Source organism: Maniola hyperantus, chromosome 14, assembly GCF_902806685.2.
Source record: "Maniola hyperantus chromosome 14, iAphHyp1.2, whole genome shotgun sequence".
Taxonomy (NCBI): Eukaryota; Metazoa; Arthropoda; class Insecta; order Lepidoptera; family Nymphalidae; genus Maniola; species Maniola hyperantus.
The window spans coordinates 7,144,421-7,159,625 of record NC_048549.1 but is presented as its reverse complement, the minus strand read 5'-3'; the positions used below and the strand labels follow the sequence as shown (position 1 = coordinate 7,159,625).

General features: G+C 38.5%; 6 protein-coding genes across 7 annotated transcripts in view; 3 read left to right on the top strand and 3 right to left on the bottom strand.

The window, feature by feature from the left end:
- The window catches only part of LOC117988228 (ommochrome-binding protein-like), a 259,232-nt gene that overhangs the window by 7,267 nt on the left and 236,760 nt on the right, over window positions 1–15,205 (top strand). The gene's annotated exons all lie outside the window — the stretch shown is intronic.
- Window positions 2,364–3,145, bottom strand: LOC117988526 (cuticle protein 16.5-like). Its single transcript, XM_034975675.2, has 2 exons — window positions 3,006–3,145; window positions 2,364–2,748 (listed from the first exon to the last, which is right to left on the bottom strand). Exons 1-2 carry the CDS (start codon window positions 3,021–3,023, stop codon window positions 2,431–2,433), a joined length of 336 nt encoding a protein of 111 aa, XP_034831566.1. The 5' UTR covers window positions 3,024–3,145; the 3' UTR covers window positions 2,364–2,430.
- On the top strand, window positions 2,597–4,668 carry LOC117988317 (cyclin-dependent kinase inhibitor 1C-like). Of its 2 annotated transcripts, none has more exons than XM_069503179.1 (2): window positions 2,597–2,731; window positions 4,084–4,668. In XM_069503179.1, the coding sequence occupies exons 1-2, from the start codon at window positions 2,729–2,731 to the stop codon at window positions 4,552–4,554; spliced, it is 474 nt and encodes a 157-aa protein (XP_069359280.1). In that variant the 5' UTR covers window positions 2,597–2,728; the 3' UTR covers window positions 4,555–4,668. The 2 variants fall into 2 exon arrangements, with proteins under 2 accessions (XP_069359280.1, XP_034831340.1); XM_034975449.2 differs by lacking the exon at window positions 2,597–2,731 and adding an exon at window positions 3,877–3,991.
- On the bottom strand, window positions 5,207–5,933 carry LOC138403283 (cyclin-dependent kinase inhibitor 1C-like). The gene is made up of 2 exons (XM_069503174.1): window positions 5,916–5,933; window positions 5,207–5,833 (listed from the first exon to the last, which is right to left on the bottom strand). The coding sequence occupies exons 1-2, from the start codon at window positions 5,931–5,933 to the stop codon at window positions 5,207–5,209; spliced, it is 645 nt and encodes a 214-aa protein (XP_069359275.1).
- LOC138403278 (TOX high mobility group box family member 3-like) lies at window positions 7,668–8,871 on the top strand. The gene is made up of 2 exons (XM_069503151.1): window positions 7,668–7,683; window positions 8,531–8,871. The coding sequence occupies exons 1-2, from the start codon at window positions 7,668–7,670 to the stop codon at window positions 8,869–8,871; spliced, it is 357 nt and encodes a 118-aa protein (XP_069359252.1).
- LOC117988525 (uncharacterized) lies at window positions 13,299–14,914 on the bottom strand. Its single transcript, XM_034975674.2, has 2 exons — window positions 14,903–14,914; window positions 13,299–14,624 (listed from the first exon to the last, which is right to left on the bottom strand). Exons 1-2 carry the CDS (start codon window positions 14,912–14,914, stop codon window positions 13,299–13,301), a joined length of 1,338 nt encoding a protein of 445 aa, XP_034831565.2.

The following is a 15,205-nucleotide window of genomic DNA, read 5'->3' as shown; positions in this document are numbered from 1 at the left end:
AGTTTAGGTACCTATACGTAAAGGACGCAAAATCCTACATCTGTTTTCTTATTCAAATAGGCTCTGAACATGTTGAGCTCTCATAAATAAACATTTATTTTTTAGTTATCAGGACTATTTTGATTTTCGTATTTAATCTGGCTTTACTTGAATGTAACTCAGAGTTTGTTAAGAGTCTCTGATCTATAAGCCACGGATGGATTGATGGACATGGCAAAATTATAAGGGCTACTTAGTTACCCTTGTTAATTAAACTAAAATGACATGTCTAAATAAATTGCTGGTATCCATTTCATAATACACCCTGCAAAAAAGGATAGCACTAGATTCAAAACTGTCAATTTAGATTCATTTAGGGATAGTGTAGGTAGGTACCTAGTTACATTGTTCTAAGTCGTTAGACCCAAAAAGTAGCTCAAGCATGGCGTTTATATTGGAATAGACACTGGATATTTTTTATCTCGGTCAGTCTACATCTTCTGCCTAAAACAATTTCAACGGGCAACGACACGTACGAAATAATCTAGTTTATAGTAAAAGTTCATGTTTTCACCCTACGTAATTTACTTGTCTATAAGAAAAGAAAGATCTTTTTTATTTATCTACCTAGAAACAAATTTTCCCCGAAACAGGGCAAAAAAACATGTGTTTCTTTACGTTTTTTACGTTATTTATCAAAGAAAACTTCATGATAATATCTATCGTTAGTGATAAACAAATTAATGTACTTTGTAAATTTTTAACAAATGCCTGTTGTGTTCAACTGTACTTCGAACACTTGGTTGTCTTAACGAAGTTGTTTTTAATTCGTTTAATACCGAGTGCATGTACAGCTTTATAGAGCGACCGAATCGTTATAATACTTTATTAGCTTTTAAAAAATGGTGAATTACATGCATTGAGAAAGTAGAAGATGATTAAATGTTCTATCTACTAGCTCTACTTATCCACATTAATGCATACTAATGTTATAAATGCGAAAGTGTGTCTGTCTGTCTGATAGCCTTTCGCGGCCCATACGTTCAACCAATTTTGACGAAATTTGGTACAGATAAGTATAGCTTGCATCCCGGGGAAGGCTACTATTTTCATTCCGGAAAATGAAAGAGAAACTCTTTCATTTTCCGGGATGATCCGGAACGAGATTTTCAAAAACCTAAATATACGCGGATGAAGTCGCGGGCATCATCTAGTATTTTTATGAATACAAAAGTGTGTCTATCTATCTGTTACATTTTAACGTTAAGCTGATTTTAACGAAGTTTGCTATAGAGATAGCTTGCCTCCCAAAGACGGATAAAGGCTATTTTTTTTATTATAAAACTTTTATTACTTAAATCCATACGGTAGAAGTAGTGGGCATCATCGTTTGAGGAATTATTACCATAATAATTCAATGGCATCATCTAGTCTTTTATACTTTTAAAAGAATTAACTTGAGATTGCGCATGTACCTTTATAACGTCATGATCTCCAGTAAGAAGGATTTTCCTAAATTATACCTTAGTTAAATCGGGAGTCAGCTATGTGCTACTATTCTAAACATGAAAGTGATGAATGAAACCAAGAACAATACGGCCACAGTAACGTAACCCTATTATAGCTAAGGCCATATCTACTACATACCTATACCTACATTATAGAAAGTTAGACATAAGTTTTCGTTTACTTATTAAAATGATCAAAGAGATTTAATTCAGCTACATTAAGTCTCATTTGTCATTTTATCGGCCAAGCTAACTAAAAGTTATTTTACTGTGTCTCTATGAAAATTGATTACTTGTATTTTATCGTATACGGAGCAATATCGATTTCGATAACCTACAGTGTACTTATTGGGTAGAGGCATTGGTGGCAATTAAAATGCCGTACTTAAGTATAGTGTTTCGTGGTTTTACTTTTTTAATTAGTAACTTTAACTTCAAAGGTTAACGTTAACTTAAAAAGGAATTCATTGGTTAGTGATTGACACATAGTTACTGTTATTAAATCTAACCGAAGAGGTTTTTCTTTAACTTTCATGGGATATTTCATAGGATTTCATAGGACTGCTTATAGTAGATACCGAAAATCAGACAAAACGGATAAGAGATTTCATTTAAAGCTAACCTGTTAAAGTTCTCATAAGCATAGATATGTGGTACACGAGGACAGCGCGTTTCAATGACACTAATCTACGATCAACCGACTTGTTATCACTTCAAATCATAAATGTATAAAACAGTAATTAACTTCGAATAAACACTTTAATTATTTCTATTATAATATTATAACGTTGACAGATCATATAGTTAGGATTGGGTTTATAGAAATAAATATATTATGTTTTATTGAATTTGTATTTTTACTATTATAAAAATATATAAATATATACTAGATAACACAGCATTTTTGAGCAAGTCACTAGGCAATGATCAAACCAAATTTTGTTTATAGGAAGTAGGGAGCGGAGGCGTATCTAGCGAAGTAAGGGTTGTAAGCGGCGGGAGCTGTGACGTAAGGTGCTGCTGGAGCGGCGACGTAAGGTGCTGCAGGAGCGGCAACGTAAGGGGCAGCAGCAACGACGGGAGCGGGAGCGACGACGGGGGCCGCGACAGCGTGGTTGACAGCATGGGCGGAGTAGGAGCTAGCATAGGGAGCCACGGCGTACGCTGCCGGTGCTACCGCTGGTGCCACGAGAGCAGCAGGAGCAGCACCGAGTGGTGCAAATCCAGCGTTGGTAGCGGCGATGGTGAGGGCGAAGATAGTCTGCAACATAGAGATCATGATAATTCAATGGTCTGCAACAACGTTTTGGTTATGATTAATTATCTTGCCAATACGATCGTATTGGCTAATGTCATTTTTGTTCCTAACTCCTAAGATTTTTTAGTGAAATTTTCAGATAACTGCACTTTAGAGCTTATGACTGACGATGATAATGTTTTATTTGCTTATACTATAGAAAATAACAAATTCAACTTTATGATATTCTAAAATATTGTTGGAAAAAAGGGAATACTTACGAAAAATTTGGCGATCATTTTGCTTGATTTGGTGACTGCTCGCGAGTGGTTAGACGAAAGAATTCGATGGACTGGTGTCTTCTTCAGGATTCCCTTACATTATATACCAAGTACCCGTTTTATTGGGCAACTGCACGTACTGCGCATACGTAGGCTGCTAATGCGCGGGACATTGTTGGCACCACGATTTTTGACCCAGACTCAGTTGACGGGTAGTGCATTCTAATTTAGACTCTGGGCATATCAGTTTCACCGTTGATTATATAACAACCGAAAGGGAAAATCACTTCCTAGATAGTGCCCAATTTCACTTATTGGAATTGGGCAATAATTCGATGATACATTGCAACATAAGAGTAACATTATCATAATCATATTTGGTAAAAAAAACAAATAATTAATTATTTACTTTATTTGTAACGACCTGAAGCACCTCCAAAGCATTTTTTTTTGGGTTTTTGCGTAGCGGTGGATCAATTTAAAACTTTTTTGATTGTAATAAACATGACTCAAATAAATGAATTGTCTACTGCTGAAAAATTAAAGCAAATAATATAAACAAAAACGTTTTCCTGGATTCATGATAGGTAGGTGCCTATTTGTAATGACTCATTAATGAGACCTGTTAGGAATGGAATGCTCATTTAAAGATTTGAATAAAGTTGCACATCAGAGTGGCAAGTGCATTTAAATGAGATAAAAATTAGTATGGTAGGTATGCATATTGTAAATACGACTTAACTGCATTTAAACATAAATTTTGCAACGAAAAAAGTTTCTCAATTTGCTCCATTTCTCCAAGCGATCCTTTGAATCCAAATCGATCGGCCGCAATGCGTCAAATGTTAACTTTGTGGTACGTAATCTGAATCACAATAAACAACGTATAAAAGGCATTAACTCTTTCTCATTCGTCACACTACACATCCTTTTTTCGCTGCGGAAGGTCTACTTCTAAATCAAGCAAAATGTTTTCTCTGAAATCTGTAAGTTTCCGAATTACAGAAATATCTCACTGAATTTGCTTATATTAATATAGATTTGAAGAATACTAATTTGTTTATTTTTTACTTTACAGATCGTACTCATCGCTGCAGCTTTTACCATCAGCGCAGAATGCAGTGCTCCATTGGTTGCACCAGCACATATAGGTTACGCTCATGCAGTGCCGCAGAATGTACCTCCATACGCCTCCCAAGTCAGCGTAGTCAATAAGGCGATCAGCCCGTATATTGCGGCTCCGGTAGCTGCACCACTTGCTGCACCTGTACCTGCGCCACTAGCTGCTCCTCTTGCAGCACAATATTTTGCTGCTCCCTATGCTGCTCAATTCGCCGCGCCTATCGGTCCCTTTGCCACTCGAGTTGCACCAGCTGTGGCCGCTCCCTTCGCAGCTGCACCATACGTAGCTGCCCCTTACGCCGCGGCTCCCTATGCCCTTCCTGGTCCTTTTGCTCCCTCAGCAGCTTATGCAGCTCCTTACCCTTATGCGGCTGGTGCACCTTTAATCCGCGGGGCTTTCGGTGTTGCTCCAGCATTTGTCCGATAGATTTAGAGTTAACTTAAAGACCTTCCTTCCAAAAGACTTGTTATTAGAATAAGATTGTTAAACAATATGATGCACATACCAAATAAAATTTAGTAAAATATTTTTTATACAAAGCTTTTTTGGTTTTATTTTATTTATATCTTTACCTTGTTATGTACCTACTTAGAACTTTAACAGTACTAGATGGGTTATTAAAGACCAAAGTTTTGACAAAACAGACAATGGAATACTTACTTAATTTTTGATTCGCCATACCATAGTATTTTCATTCATGAAGATTTGTTACTTACAATACATATCTTTACTACTAATTCCTAGTCAGACATATATAATATATTTTATAAATATGTGAATTTGATGATTACCTACATAATACATTTAAATCCATTTATTAGTAACCTCTTGAAATCATAAATTTTGTGTATTTTAATTTTAGTATATTTGTCCCATCTAAATAGGTATATACCTACTGAAAATGAAACACAAAATTTGAAATTGAAAAATAAAAAATAATTAACGACTGTCAATTTCATTATTTTATTTTTATAAAGATATAAAATTGGCTCATATAAAAATAATAACAATATACATCTACATTACAGATCATAACAACATCTTTATGTCTAACTATAAACTAATGACAGGACTAGAATCATTTCCACGCTTGTTCATGTTTTATGTGTGCAGGTAAAAAGGGTGCTGGCGCTGGGTAGGCTACAGACCTTGCAAAGCTAATAGGAGCGGGTCCAAAAACTGGGGCAGGATACACTGGTGCTGGGGCTGGTAATACTGCAGGAGCGACTGCTCTGACGATAGGTGAAAAAGGCACAGCTCCACTAAAGATTGGTCCTAAAGAGTAAGAAGGATTTGGAGCGAATCTAGGTAATGCAGGATACACAGGTGCAGGTGCAGGAATAGCGTGTGCAAATACTGGCGCAGGTGCAGCTACCGGAGGCGGTAAAGGTGCTGGTAAAAATTGGGTGCGGAAGACCGGCGCTGGGTAGGCAGGTGCTGCGTATACACGAGGAAACAATGGTGGTGGCGCCGGCAGTACAGGAGCAGCTACTGGTGCAGGCAATACAGGGGCTGGAGCAAATGCCCGAAAAACTGGGGCTGGAGGTGGAGCTACTGCTGGTAGAACTGCGTGTATTGAACGCACTCCATTTGGAAAACTGTAGAAAGGTGCGTATCGCACGACAGGTATTGATTTGACTGCCGGTACGAAATGTCCAACCCCGCTAGCTTCACAACTAGCTATGATGGCGATGGCGGAAAATACCTGTAAATTAAAAAAAGTTAATAAAATCCAAAACAATACGACTAAATAAAGGGATTAAAAATTCCATGGTCATCTCACTTACTAATCTCAGTCGAGACATATTTTTGTAGGTTCACGACTTAGTTAGTCGAGTGGGAATGTAGAAGTATATTGATGAATATGTCACAGGTCGTTATATACTTCAAACTGTTGCAAGCATTACGTCTATATTCGAATTGATAGTTTCACTTTCCATCGACAGGACATTCGCATTCTCCATTAGGTGTCGACGCAGACATTATCGGTTACCGAATGCGTCACACACTTGACCATCAAAGGACCCTTTATGTAACTAAAGGAGGTTTGTGGGTAACGATAATGGTGTGTCGTAACCGTAGTAATCTATAAATATAATATTCCTTGATTAAACAACTAATAATGCAGATATAATGGTAGGTACAGTCATCGAGTGAAGATCTATTGAATTGCCGTATCATCAGGTGAGTATAATACTACTCGACTTGGCGGTGGCACTGCCGTGTCACCAGATAACCATAGTATGTAAAATGCTTCAAAAGTAGAAATCATGACTGTGTATACAATGGAAGATTTTCTATAGAAAACTTCATGATAATATTCAATGCCACATCCGTGTGGCCTATATTCTCGCAAGCTTTCAATATCGTGCTTGACAAGAATAAGATATGTGTGCCACGTGTGCCAGTTTCGTGCTTGGGAACGAAATATATAACACTAGCAGCTAGCGGCTATCTGCCTCTTTACTCCCTCGGGAATTTCAAAATATCCGGGTTTTTCTATTTTTACATTTTAAATAAAGTTGAAAACTAAAACCCGAGTACGATAGTCGATAGTCTTAATAAACGCTAAAATATTATAGTAAAATTATTGTTTTTCTGTCACTTGGTATATTTCTTGGTATATTTTAATGTTGTAGCATATCTACGTTTACGAACTCAATTTTTTTTTCTTTTTTTCTTAAACATTTGAGACTTCACTCATACGATAGTAAAAAAAAAATTTAAGACCCCCACTTCTTTGGGTGCAACATCCGCCATAATGATTTTGTTCATTTGTTTAATGTAGCCTATATCACCCAGTCTATAATAACAAATCGATTGACATCTCATTCATCAAAATCGGCTTATTAGTTGGTGGAACGGTGGCTCAGCTCACGATGGAACACACATAAATACAAACCTATACATACATATAAACACAGACTGCTAAATCATAACTCTTTGCCGTAGACGGGTAAAAAGAACATCTGTGCAAAATGTCGGCTTTCTAGGGTTTGGGCTGGGTCGCGTTGGCACCCTTCGAGTACGGAACCCTATTAATAGGAACATGTCAAAACCTAAAATCCACGCGGACGGAGTCGTGGGCAATCAAACAACAACTCAAATTGATGGATCTAGAAGATTTTGCATGTAGGTTTTCTTTATAACGTAGACATTTCTAAAACAGGGTTTCAGAAATTCCAGCGTTTCAGAAATTCCAGCAGAGCGAAACCTAGTAAAAATTGAACTACTTATAAAGTTACTAGCTGATGCCCACGCCTTCGTCCGCGTGGATTTACGTTTTTCAAAATCCCGCGGGAACTCTTTGATTTTCCGGGATAAAAAGTAGCTTATGTGTTAATCCAGGGTATAATCTATCTCCATTCTAAATTTCATTCAAATCCATTTAGCCGTTTTTGCGTGATTGAGTAACAACCATCCAAATATCCAAACATCCAAACATCCACACTTTCACATTTATAATATTAATTAGGAGTAGGATAATATGTTTTAAAAGCTCATGCTAACATGACTAGACAATTTTATTTTTCATATTCATGAGGCATAGAGCAGGTTGTGAAAGAAAGTACAATCACGAGACACGATGACCTAAATTGTGATTTAAATCGTCGTATGACACATATTTGGTTCAGGGACGTACATAATATCGAGCAAGACAGAATTACCATTTTCGTGTTGAGTTGAATTTCTAATGAAGTGCCACCAGTGACTGGTAGGTTAGCGTTTGGTATTCATCATGTATACCACTATAATTCATGTGGAACTGTAACAAATGGATTTAGAGTCAATTTGGTAGAGAGATTGCCTTAGTTATTATAGTACTGTCATCGTAGTTTATGAATTCATCTGTAAGATCAGTGAACTTAATTATTACTTATTGTGTTTTTAAATCTTTTAAAAATCTTTAAATTTGTGGGATAAAGAAAGCCTCTATCAGTCTCCGGGATGCTCTCGGGATCTCGTTACTAAATTTCATAAAAATCAATCAAACCGAGTGATAGGATCCTGTGAGAACTCTTTGAATTTCTGGCATAAAAAGTAGCTTAAGATCGTTTCCGGGAGATAAGATAGCTCTGTGCCAAACGCGTCCACGCGGACAAAGACGACGCGACGTCCGCGTGGACTACACAAATTTCAAACCCCTAATTCACCCCCTTAGTGATTGAATTGTCAAAAGTCCTTTCTTAGCAGATGTCTAAGTCATAATAGCTATCTGGATGCCTAATTTCAGCCCTATCCTTTGAGCTGTGCGTTGATAGATAAGTCAGTCAGTCAGTCAATCAGTCACCTTTTCCTTTTATATATTTAGATATAGCTATGGGATAGTTAATAACAAACTATGTTATAGTCTAAGATTAATTTATTCATTGAGCCTATTTAAACAGTCTTGTCATTTAAGTGCAACAAAAGGTGCAGCTGCAGCGTAGGGAGCAGCTGCTGCGTAAGGAGCAGCAGCAGCGTAGTACGGAGCAGCCGCTGCGTAAGGTGCTGCAGCAGCATAGTACGGAGCAGCTGCTGCGTAAGGTGCAGCGGCAGCATAGTACGGAGCAGCAAGTGAGTAAGGTGCTGCAGCAACATATGGAGCTGAAGCCACAACTGGTGCGGCCGCAACAAGTCCATTATAGTTCCTTGAAATGTATTGCGAGCTGGATGCTGTTACGAAGGGAGCGGGCGCAGCAACTAATGGGGCAGCGGCAGCCACAAGCGGAGCGGAGGCGACATAAGCTGCCGGGACGCTAGGCTTCGCAATGGCTACGGCGATGGTAGCAAGGAAAATAATCTGAAAAGTATAAATAAGTACAATAAGTATCTGGTTTAATAATACATGTCTCTCCTGCACAATATACCAACAAGATAAAAAGTCTGGCGGGAGACAGCTGGATGAGGAAGGCTGAGGACCTGGTGTGGTGGCGCTCATTTATCATCATCATCATCATCAACCGATAGACGTCCGTCAACTACTGGACATAGGTTTCTTATAGGGACTTCCGTCCACCACGGTCTTGCGCTGCCTGAATCCAGCGGCTCTCTGCGACACATTTGTTAAGTGTCTAGTGGAGCCCTCGTTATGGAAGGTTTATGTCCAATAAACATCCACAGGCTAATGATGATAATGATGATGAAGTATCTACGCTTAAAGTATATTTAATATTTCACAAAACTTTACTTATAAAATTAAAAGTAAGCACCTTTCCGATCATTTTGATTCGATTTTTGGGGGTGTCGTGCTGTTCAAAGAACTCGTGAGTGATGTATAGGGTTCGTAGACAATAGGTACCTTTTATACGAAGACGGTCAGATTCACCTTGTAAGTTTCATCACTGTGGGTCTACCCGTTGACTGGACATACGATCAGTTACATTCAGGGCACGTGCCTGACGATTATATTACAACAGCAAACTTGGACAGCATTTTGGACCAATTTAAAGAGAATTTCAAGAGAATAAATAATTTAGTGCATCATGTGCCTATATAATTTACTCAAACTCTATTGCTCAAGTTGGTGATTCATTATACTTATCAACTCAACCCATCACTGGACCACTACTGACAACTGACTGGTCTTCTTTCACTTCTTTAAGATTGGAAAGGATTTAAGCCAAAGATCACCGCCGAAAAAAATTTGGGAACTCACAGGCATGCAGGTTTCCTAACGATTTTTCCTTCACCGTCAAAGTAAGTGAAATCGCACGTAGCTCGGAAAAGTTAGAAGTGCGTACCCGGGAATGAACCCCGGACCCCCTGAATAGGAGGTCGAAGGCCACCGCTTCAATAGGTATTAAAAACAAACCAAGCCACATCACCCACAGCAAAAAAAGATAAAGTGAATTAATGCGATCGAAAAATGCAAAACTTAGCATTCTGGTACGATCTCTTGCTGGTCTTTATTTAGACTTTAGCTGCCTAAAAAATTTTTATTGCTTAAAAAATTGTGTATTTTTTACATCATAATGCTTGCTAGACCACAATAAATAACAGATGTATGCCAACGTACGTACATGTCAAATAAATTTACAATATGACAAATCTCTATGCAACAAACAGTTACACCATCCTCAAGCGCAAATTTTTCATCGAGAAACAAAAAAAAAAAACCGGCCAAGTGCGAGTCAGGCTCGCGCAATGAGGGTTCCGTACTACAGTCGTATTTTTTCGACATTTTGCACGATAATTCAAAAACTATGATGCTTAAAAATAAATAAAATCTGTTTTAGAATGTACAGGTGATGACCTTTCATATGATACCCCACTTGATATAGTCTCTCACTTCGAAAGTTGAAAATACTAATTATTAGTTCATGACCACAATTTAATTTTTTTTGTGTGATCTAACCCTAAATTCACGGTTTTCAGATTTTTCCCCAAATGTCAGCTATAAGGTCTACCTACTTGCCAAATTTCATGATTCTAGGTCAACGGGAAGTACCATGTAGGTTTCTTGACAGACAGACAGACAACAAAGTGATCCTATAAGGGTTCCGTTTTTCCTTTTGAGGTACGGAACCCTAAAAAGTATAATAAGTAAATTAATTGAAAATTGAACAAAACGAAAATACATCATCGAAACAAGGAAATATGATATTAACCTTTCAACACAAATTATACCACTCGGTGAACACTGATTGTTAAAGCCTTTCTTGAGCATCAATTATTATTATTGGATTCAACATGGTTCCCTTGGATTTAATTATTGTATTTCCAAAAATAAAACCATAGTATACTTTAAGATCCATTATAAATGCCAAAGTGTGTCTGGCTCCTTTTTTTTAAATAAAAATGCCGTGCAAACGAGCAGGCGGGTCACGCCCATGAACATTTGCAGTACCAGAGGAATCACCAATGCGTTGCCGGTCTTTCAGGAATTTGTTGGACCGCCCCTTGAATAACCCCTTGTTGTAATCTAATGGGAACACCGCCGAAAGAAATTGATTCCACAGTCTATGTGTCCTATGTGCGTGGAAAAAAGGATCTGGCTCCTTGTTTATCTGCTAGTTTTCGACCCATCTGTTTAGCCGTTTTTGACAAAATTTGGTACAGCTTGCATCCCAGGGCAAGAATACTTTTTGTCCTAGAAAATCAAAGAGTTTTCACAGGATTGTTAAAAACCTAAATCCACATGGACGAAGCCTCGAGCATGATCTATTTGGTACAGAGATTGCTTGCTTTCAAGGATGGGGGTGTATAAATCCGCGACAGGTTGAGATAGCAGTCGAGGTATAGGGCGGGGCAACGCCCCGAACACGTCACCCACGCTCGCCTGCACCGGGGCAGCACGGGGGCTGTGTGGGTGTGCGGGGCGTTCCCTCCCCGATTTCTATCTCGACTTGCCGCGTACTATTATTTTATCCCAAACTGTCCAAATCCCTAAATCAGAGTTCGCACGGGATTCAAAAAAACTAAATTTATGTGGACGAAGTAAGATGACGGGTACCATCTAGTATTTTCATATTTTGCACCTCCTTATTAATGCTCGGGGCCTAGCAGATTTAAAATTAATCATATTATCAGAGTCACAGAATTTTTTTTAAGTCTCATAATATCATAACCAGCCTGAAATAGCCAGTAGGTAGGTAGGAAGTTCTTATCTCGTCTAAATTCTTGTCGAGACGGTCAAGTGCTTAACTCACCCATTTACCACTAATTAGGTAAGTGTCACGAGCGTATTTCCGCTTACCATTGTTCGATCTGCAACCGCTGAATAAAAGGTAACTGGAATATTAAAGTAGAGTCAGAGCACTTGCCCCAGAAATATGAGAAGCTAAGCGACATCATTTTCACGGAGTGCTGGCACGATAAGTGGTTAAATCTGGGATAAGGAGAGACTTGTCGATGCACATAATAGAGTAATAGACACAATATCTTCCGTGAATCAGATTAGATTTTTTGAAAAAATGGTACCTACAAAGAAACTTACTATACTGCACAAATCACGTCTGCGTGGAATGGTGCCAAGAATACTGGCTGCATATTGGCGCTGAACAGTGCGCAAAAATTAGCCAGTCCTTCTGTCTCCAGATGAGGCAATTAACCACGGCAGAGTGAACAAAGGTGTGTGAAGTCTGCCAATCCGCACTCGGCCAGCGTGGTAGACTATGGCCAAAACCCTTCTCACTCTGAGAGGAGACCCGTGCTCTGTAGTGAGCCGGCGATGGGTTGATCATGATGATGATGATGATGATGAGTGAACTAGAGTGAGGGAATTCTCGGTTTGATTCTCAATCAAAGATAATGTACAATATTAGGTAAGTAAACTCATAGAAAAATAGGGCTACCGTAAGGCTACCTGCATAAACATACCTGCTGAAATAAATGTACTAGAATTTGACGTCTGCCAGTGACGTCAAAGCCTCGACGTTTTGTTAGAAGTTTCCTACTGTCGTGAACTTCATCATATATTGGTAAGAAAATTATCTCTCTTCCTACGTCGTAAATCTCATCGCTGAGATTCGTGACCTTTGCCTTTATCAGAATAATGGATAGATTTCTTAAGATAATAGTGTATTTAGCTCATAGATCTTTATGGTTTACACAAATAATCACTACCCATAATATAAATGCGAAAGAGGTCTTGTTTGTGGGTTTGTAGGTTGTCCTTCAATCACGTCGCAACGGAGCAATGGATTGATGTAATTTTTGCATGGGTATAGTTAAAGACAGTGAGAGTGAGAGTGACATAGGCTACTTTTAATCTTGCAAAATCAAAGAGTTCCCACAAGATTTTTCAAAACCTAAATCCACGTGAGACGACGTCGTGGGAATCAGCTAAAATTTTACAATTATTTTTATTGAAATACCATAAAACTTTAATTTAACCTAAAACATGAGTAATAAATTATATTACTGTACGAGATACTCGCGTGGAGTGGTACTAAAGTAATGGCTTAATTCCCTCTCTGACTAATAATTCTTAATATCAGGCTTTGAATTACTGAGATTTGTTGCTCTGTTCCATAAGAGCGTGCGTTGTCGTATTTCTAAAAGATAAAAGATATCATCGATAATAACCCTATTTTCGGTAAATATTTTAAAAAAGGTATAAGAAAACAAAGTATTAAAAAATAAAAATATTGTATTTACATTATCTCCAATCTTATATCTACAGTGTCAGTTTTAACAAGTGTAACAATTGACTATTTATCCTACAATTTGTATATTCTATTTAAAACTTATAACTTTGGTGATCTAGTGAAAGGTCTATTTATAGGCCCAAAAGTCGGTTCAGCGTCACGTGGACTAAACCTGATATTTTGTGACCGCTTTAACGCCGCTCGTTTTACTAATTTAGGTGGTCCATACGTAGCAAATCCTGCAGGTACTCTCATGGTTCTAATTCGAGAAGCACCCACTGGCCTTATAATTATAATCTTTGACGTCTTCGGTATAAATTTGTAAATATGAGGAACTGCTTCCAGTGACTGATGGTGATGATGATGGTGTTGGTGGTGATGATGATGTTGATGTGGTGAAGGCGGAGCGATATAGGCTAGAGGCACAGGTACTACTTCCACGTTCGTTTTAAATTTGATGGGCCTTGAATCTGGTTGAGGCAAATGTTGGGGCCCGTGTTGTGGCCACGGATTAGGTAAAGGCAATTGTTGTGGTCTCGGACTCGGTACAGGATATTGTTGTGGTCTCGGATGTTGTTCAGGAAACTGTTGAGGTCTCGAATTCAATACAGGAAATTGTTGTGGTCTCTGATTCGGTTCAGGAAACTGTTCTGGTCTCGAATTTGGTACAGGAAATCGTTGTGGTCTCGGATCCGGTTCAGGAAATTGTTGTGGTCTCACATTTGGTCCAGGAAACTGCTGTGGTCTTGGAGCAGGTAGCTGCTGAGGTCCTGGTTCTTGTGTAGGCAATTGTGGTGCTAGATATTGCCTAAAGTTAACATTCTGGTTTGAAGGTGCTTGCGCGAAATTATTATCTATATTTGATGGCAAAGGTGTTGTAGCGTCTTCTTCTCTTTGTGTTGTAGTCGCTTGAACTGTTGTTGTAGTTTTTAACGTGGTTGATTCTCTAGTGTTGGGGTCTGATGGCACTTGTGGTGGTTGAGGTGCTTGCGGTAGCACTTCGAATGATGGTGGAAATCCAAATGGATATGGCGGAAGAAGTATAGTGGCAACTGGTGCAGCAGCATGAGCAGTTGCGATTGCAATAGCAATATTAGGGTCAACAGGAGCATTTTGTGGTGGGTTTGCTGGATTTGCAGGAACTGATGTTGTTCTAGTTGCTTCTACGACAACCGGCGGAGCGGGCGCAATAGGCTGAACTGTTAAAAATGGCTGAGGTGGTGCCACTTGAAAAACTGGTACCACAGGAGCAGGAGCTACTGGCAGCACTGGCTCTAATACAGGTGGCGTTGCAACCAAACGATTAAAGGTTCTTTCGAAGTACTGCGAACTGGAAGCTGTCACTATCGGCGCAGTACCAGCCGGTGCCACTGGATGTATCCCTGAGCTTTGGACGATTCCACATGTTATCAGCAATAATATAACCTGAAAAGAAAAAATGAGTTTTTATGATTTGTCAAATATTCTGATTTCCATTTTGAGCTAATTAGATAATAAAAAAAATCAAAAATCTCATTAGATATGTTTCATTAATTTTCTGTATGAAAAATGATTTAGATTCTTTCTTCCAGAAAAACTACTGATGAGAGACTAGAGTTTTAAGTATTTTTTAATTTCCTTTTAACGCAGTACAATAGTTCTATATTGTCATTTATTTTGCAGTAATAATTTATGGAATTTATGGAATTATTGTATAACAATACCGTCACAAGCATTGTAACAACGTCCCCGCGATACTTCTTTTGAATTGAAATGCGGGCCATAGAAAATGGGGTGCACGCTTTTATATAGGTGTAACAAATTTTGCATCGTGGTGTGGCAATGGAGCCCGTGTAGCGGAATACCTAATGGTACAATAAGTAAGGACATGAACCTTGATGGCTACAAAATTCGTATTGAATTTACGGTGTAAGAATAACAATAACTAGACGCGGGCAATGGGAAAGTACTTGTCGCAATCAGATATTTTACTTTTTTAATCAATGTAAAGAGAACAGACTTCGATG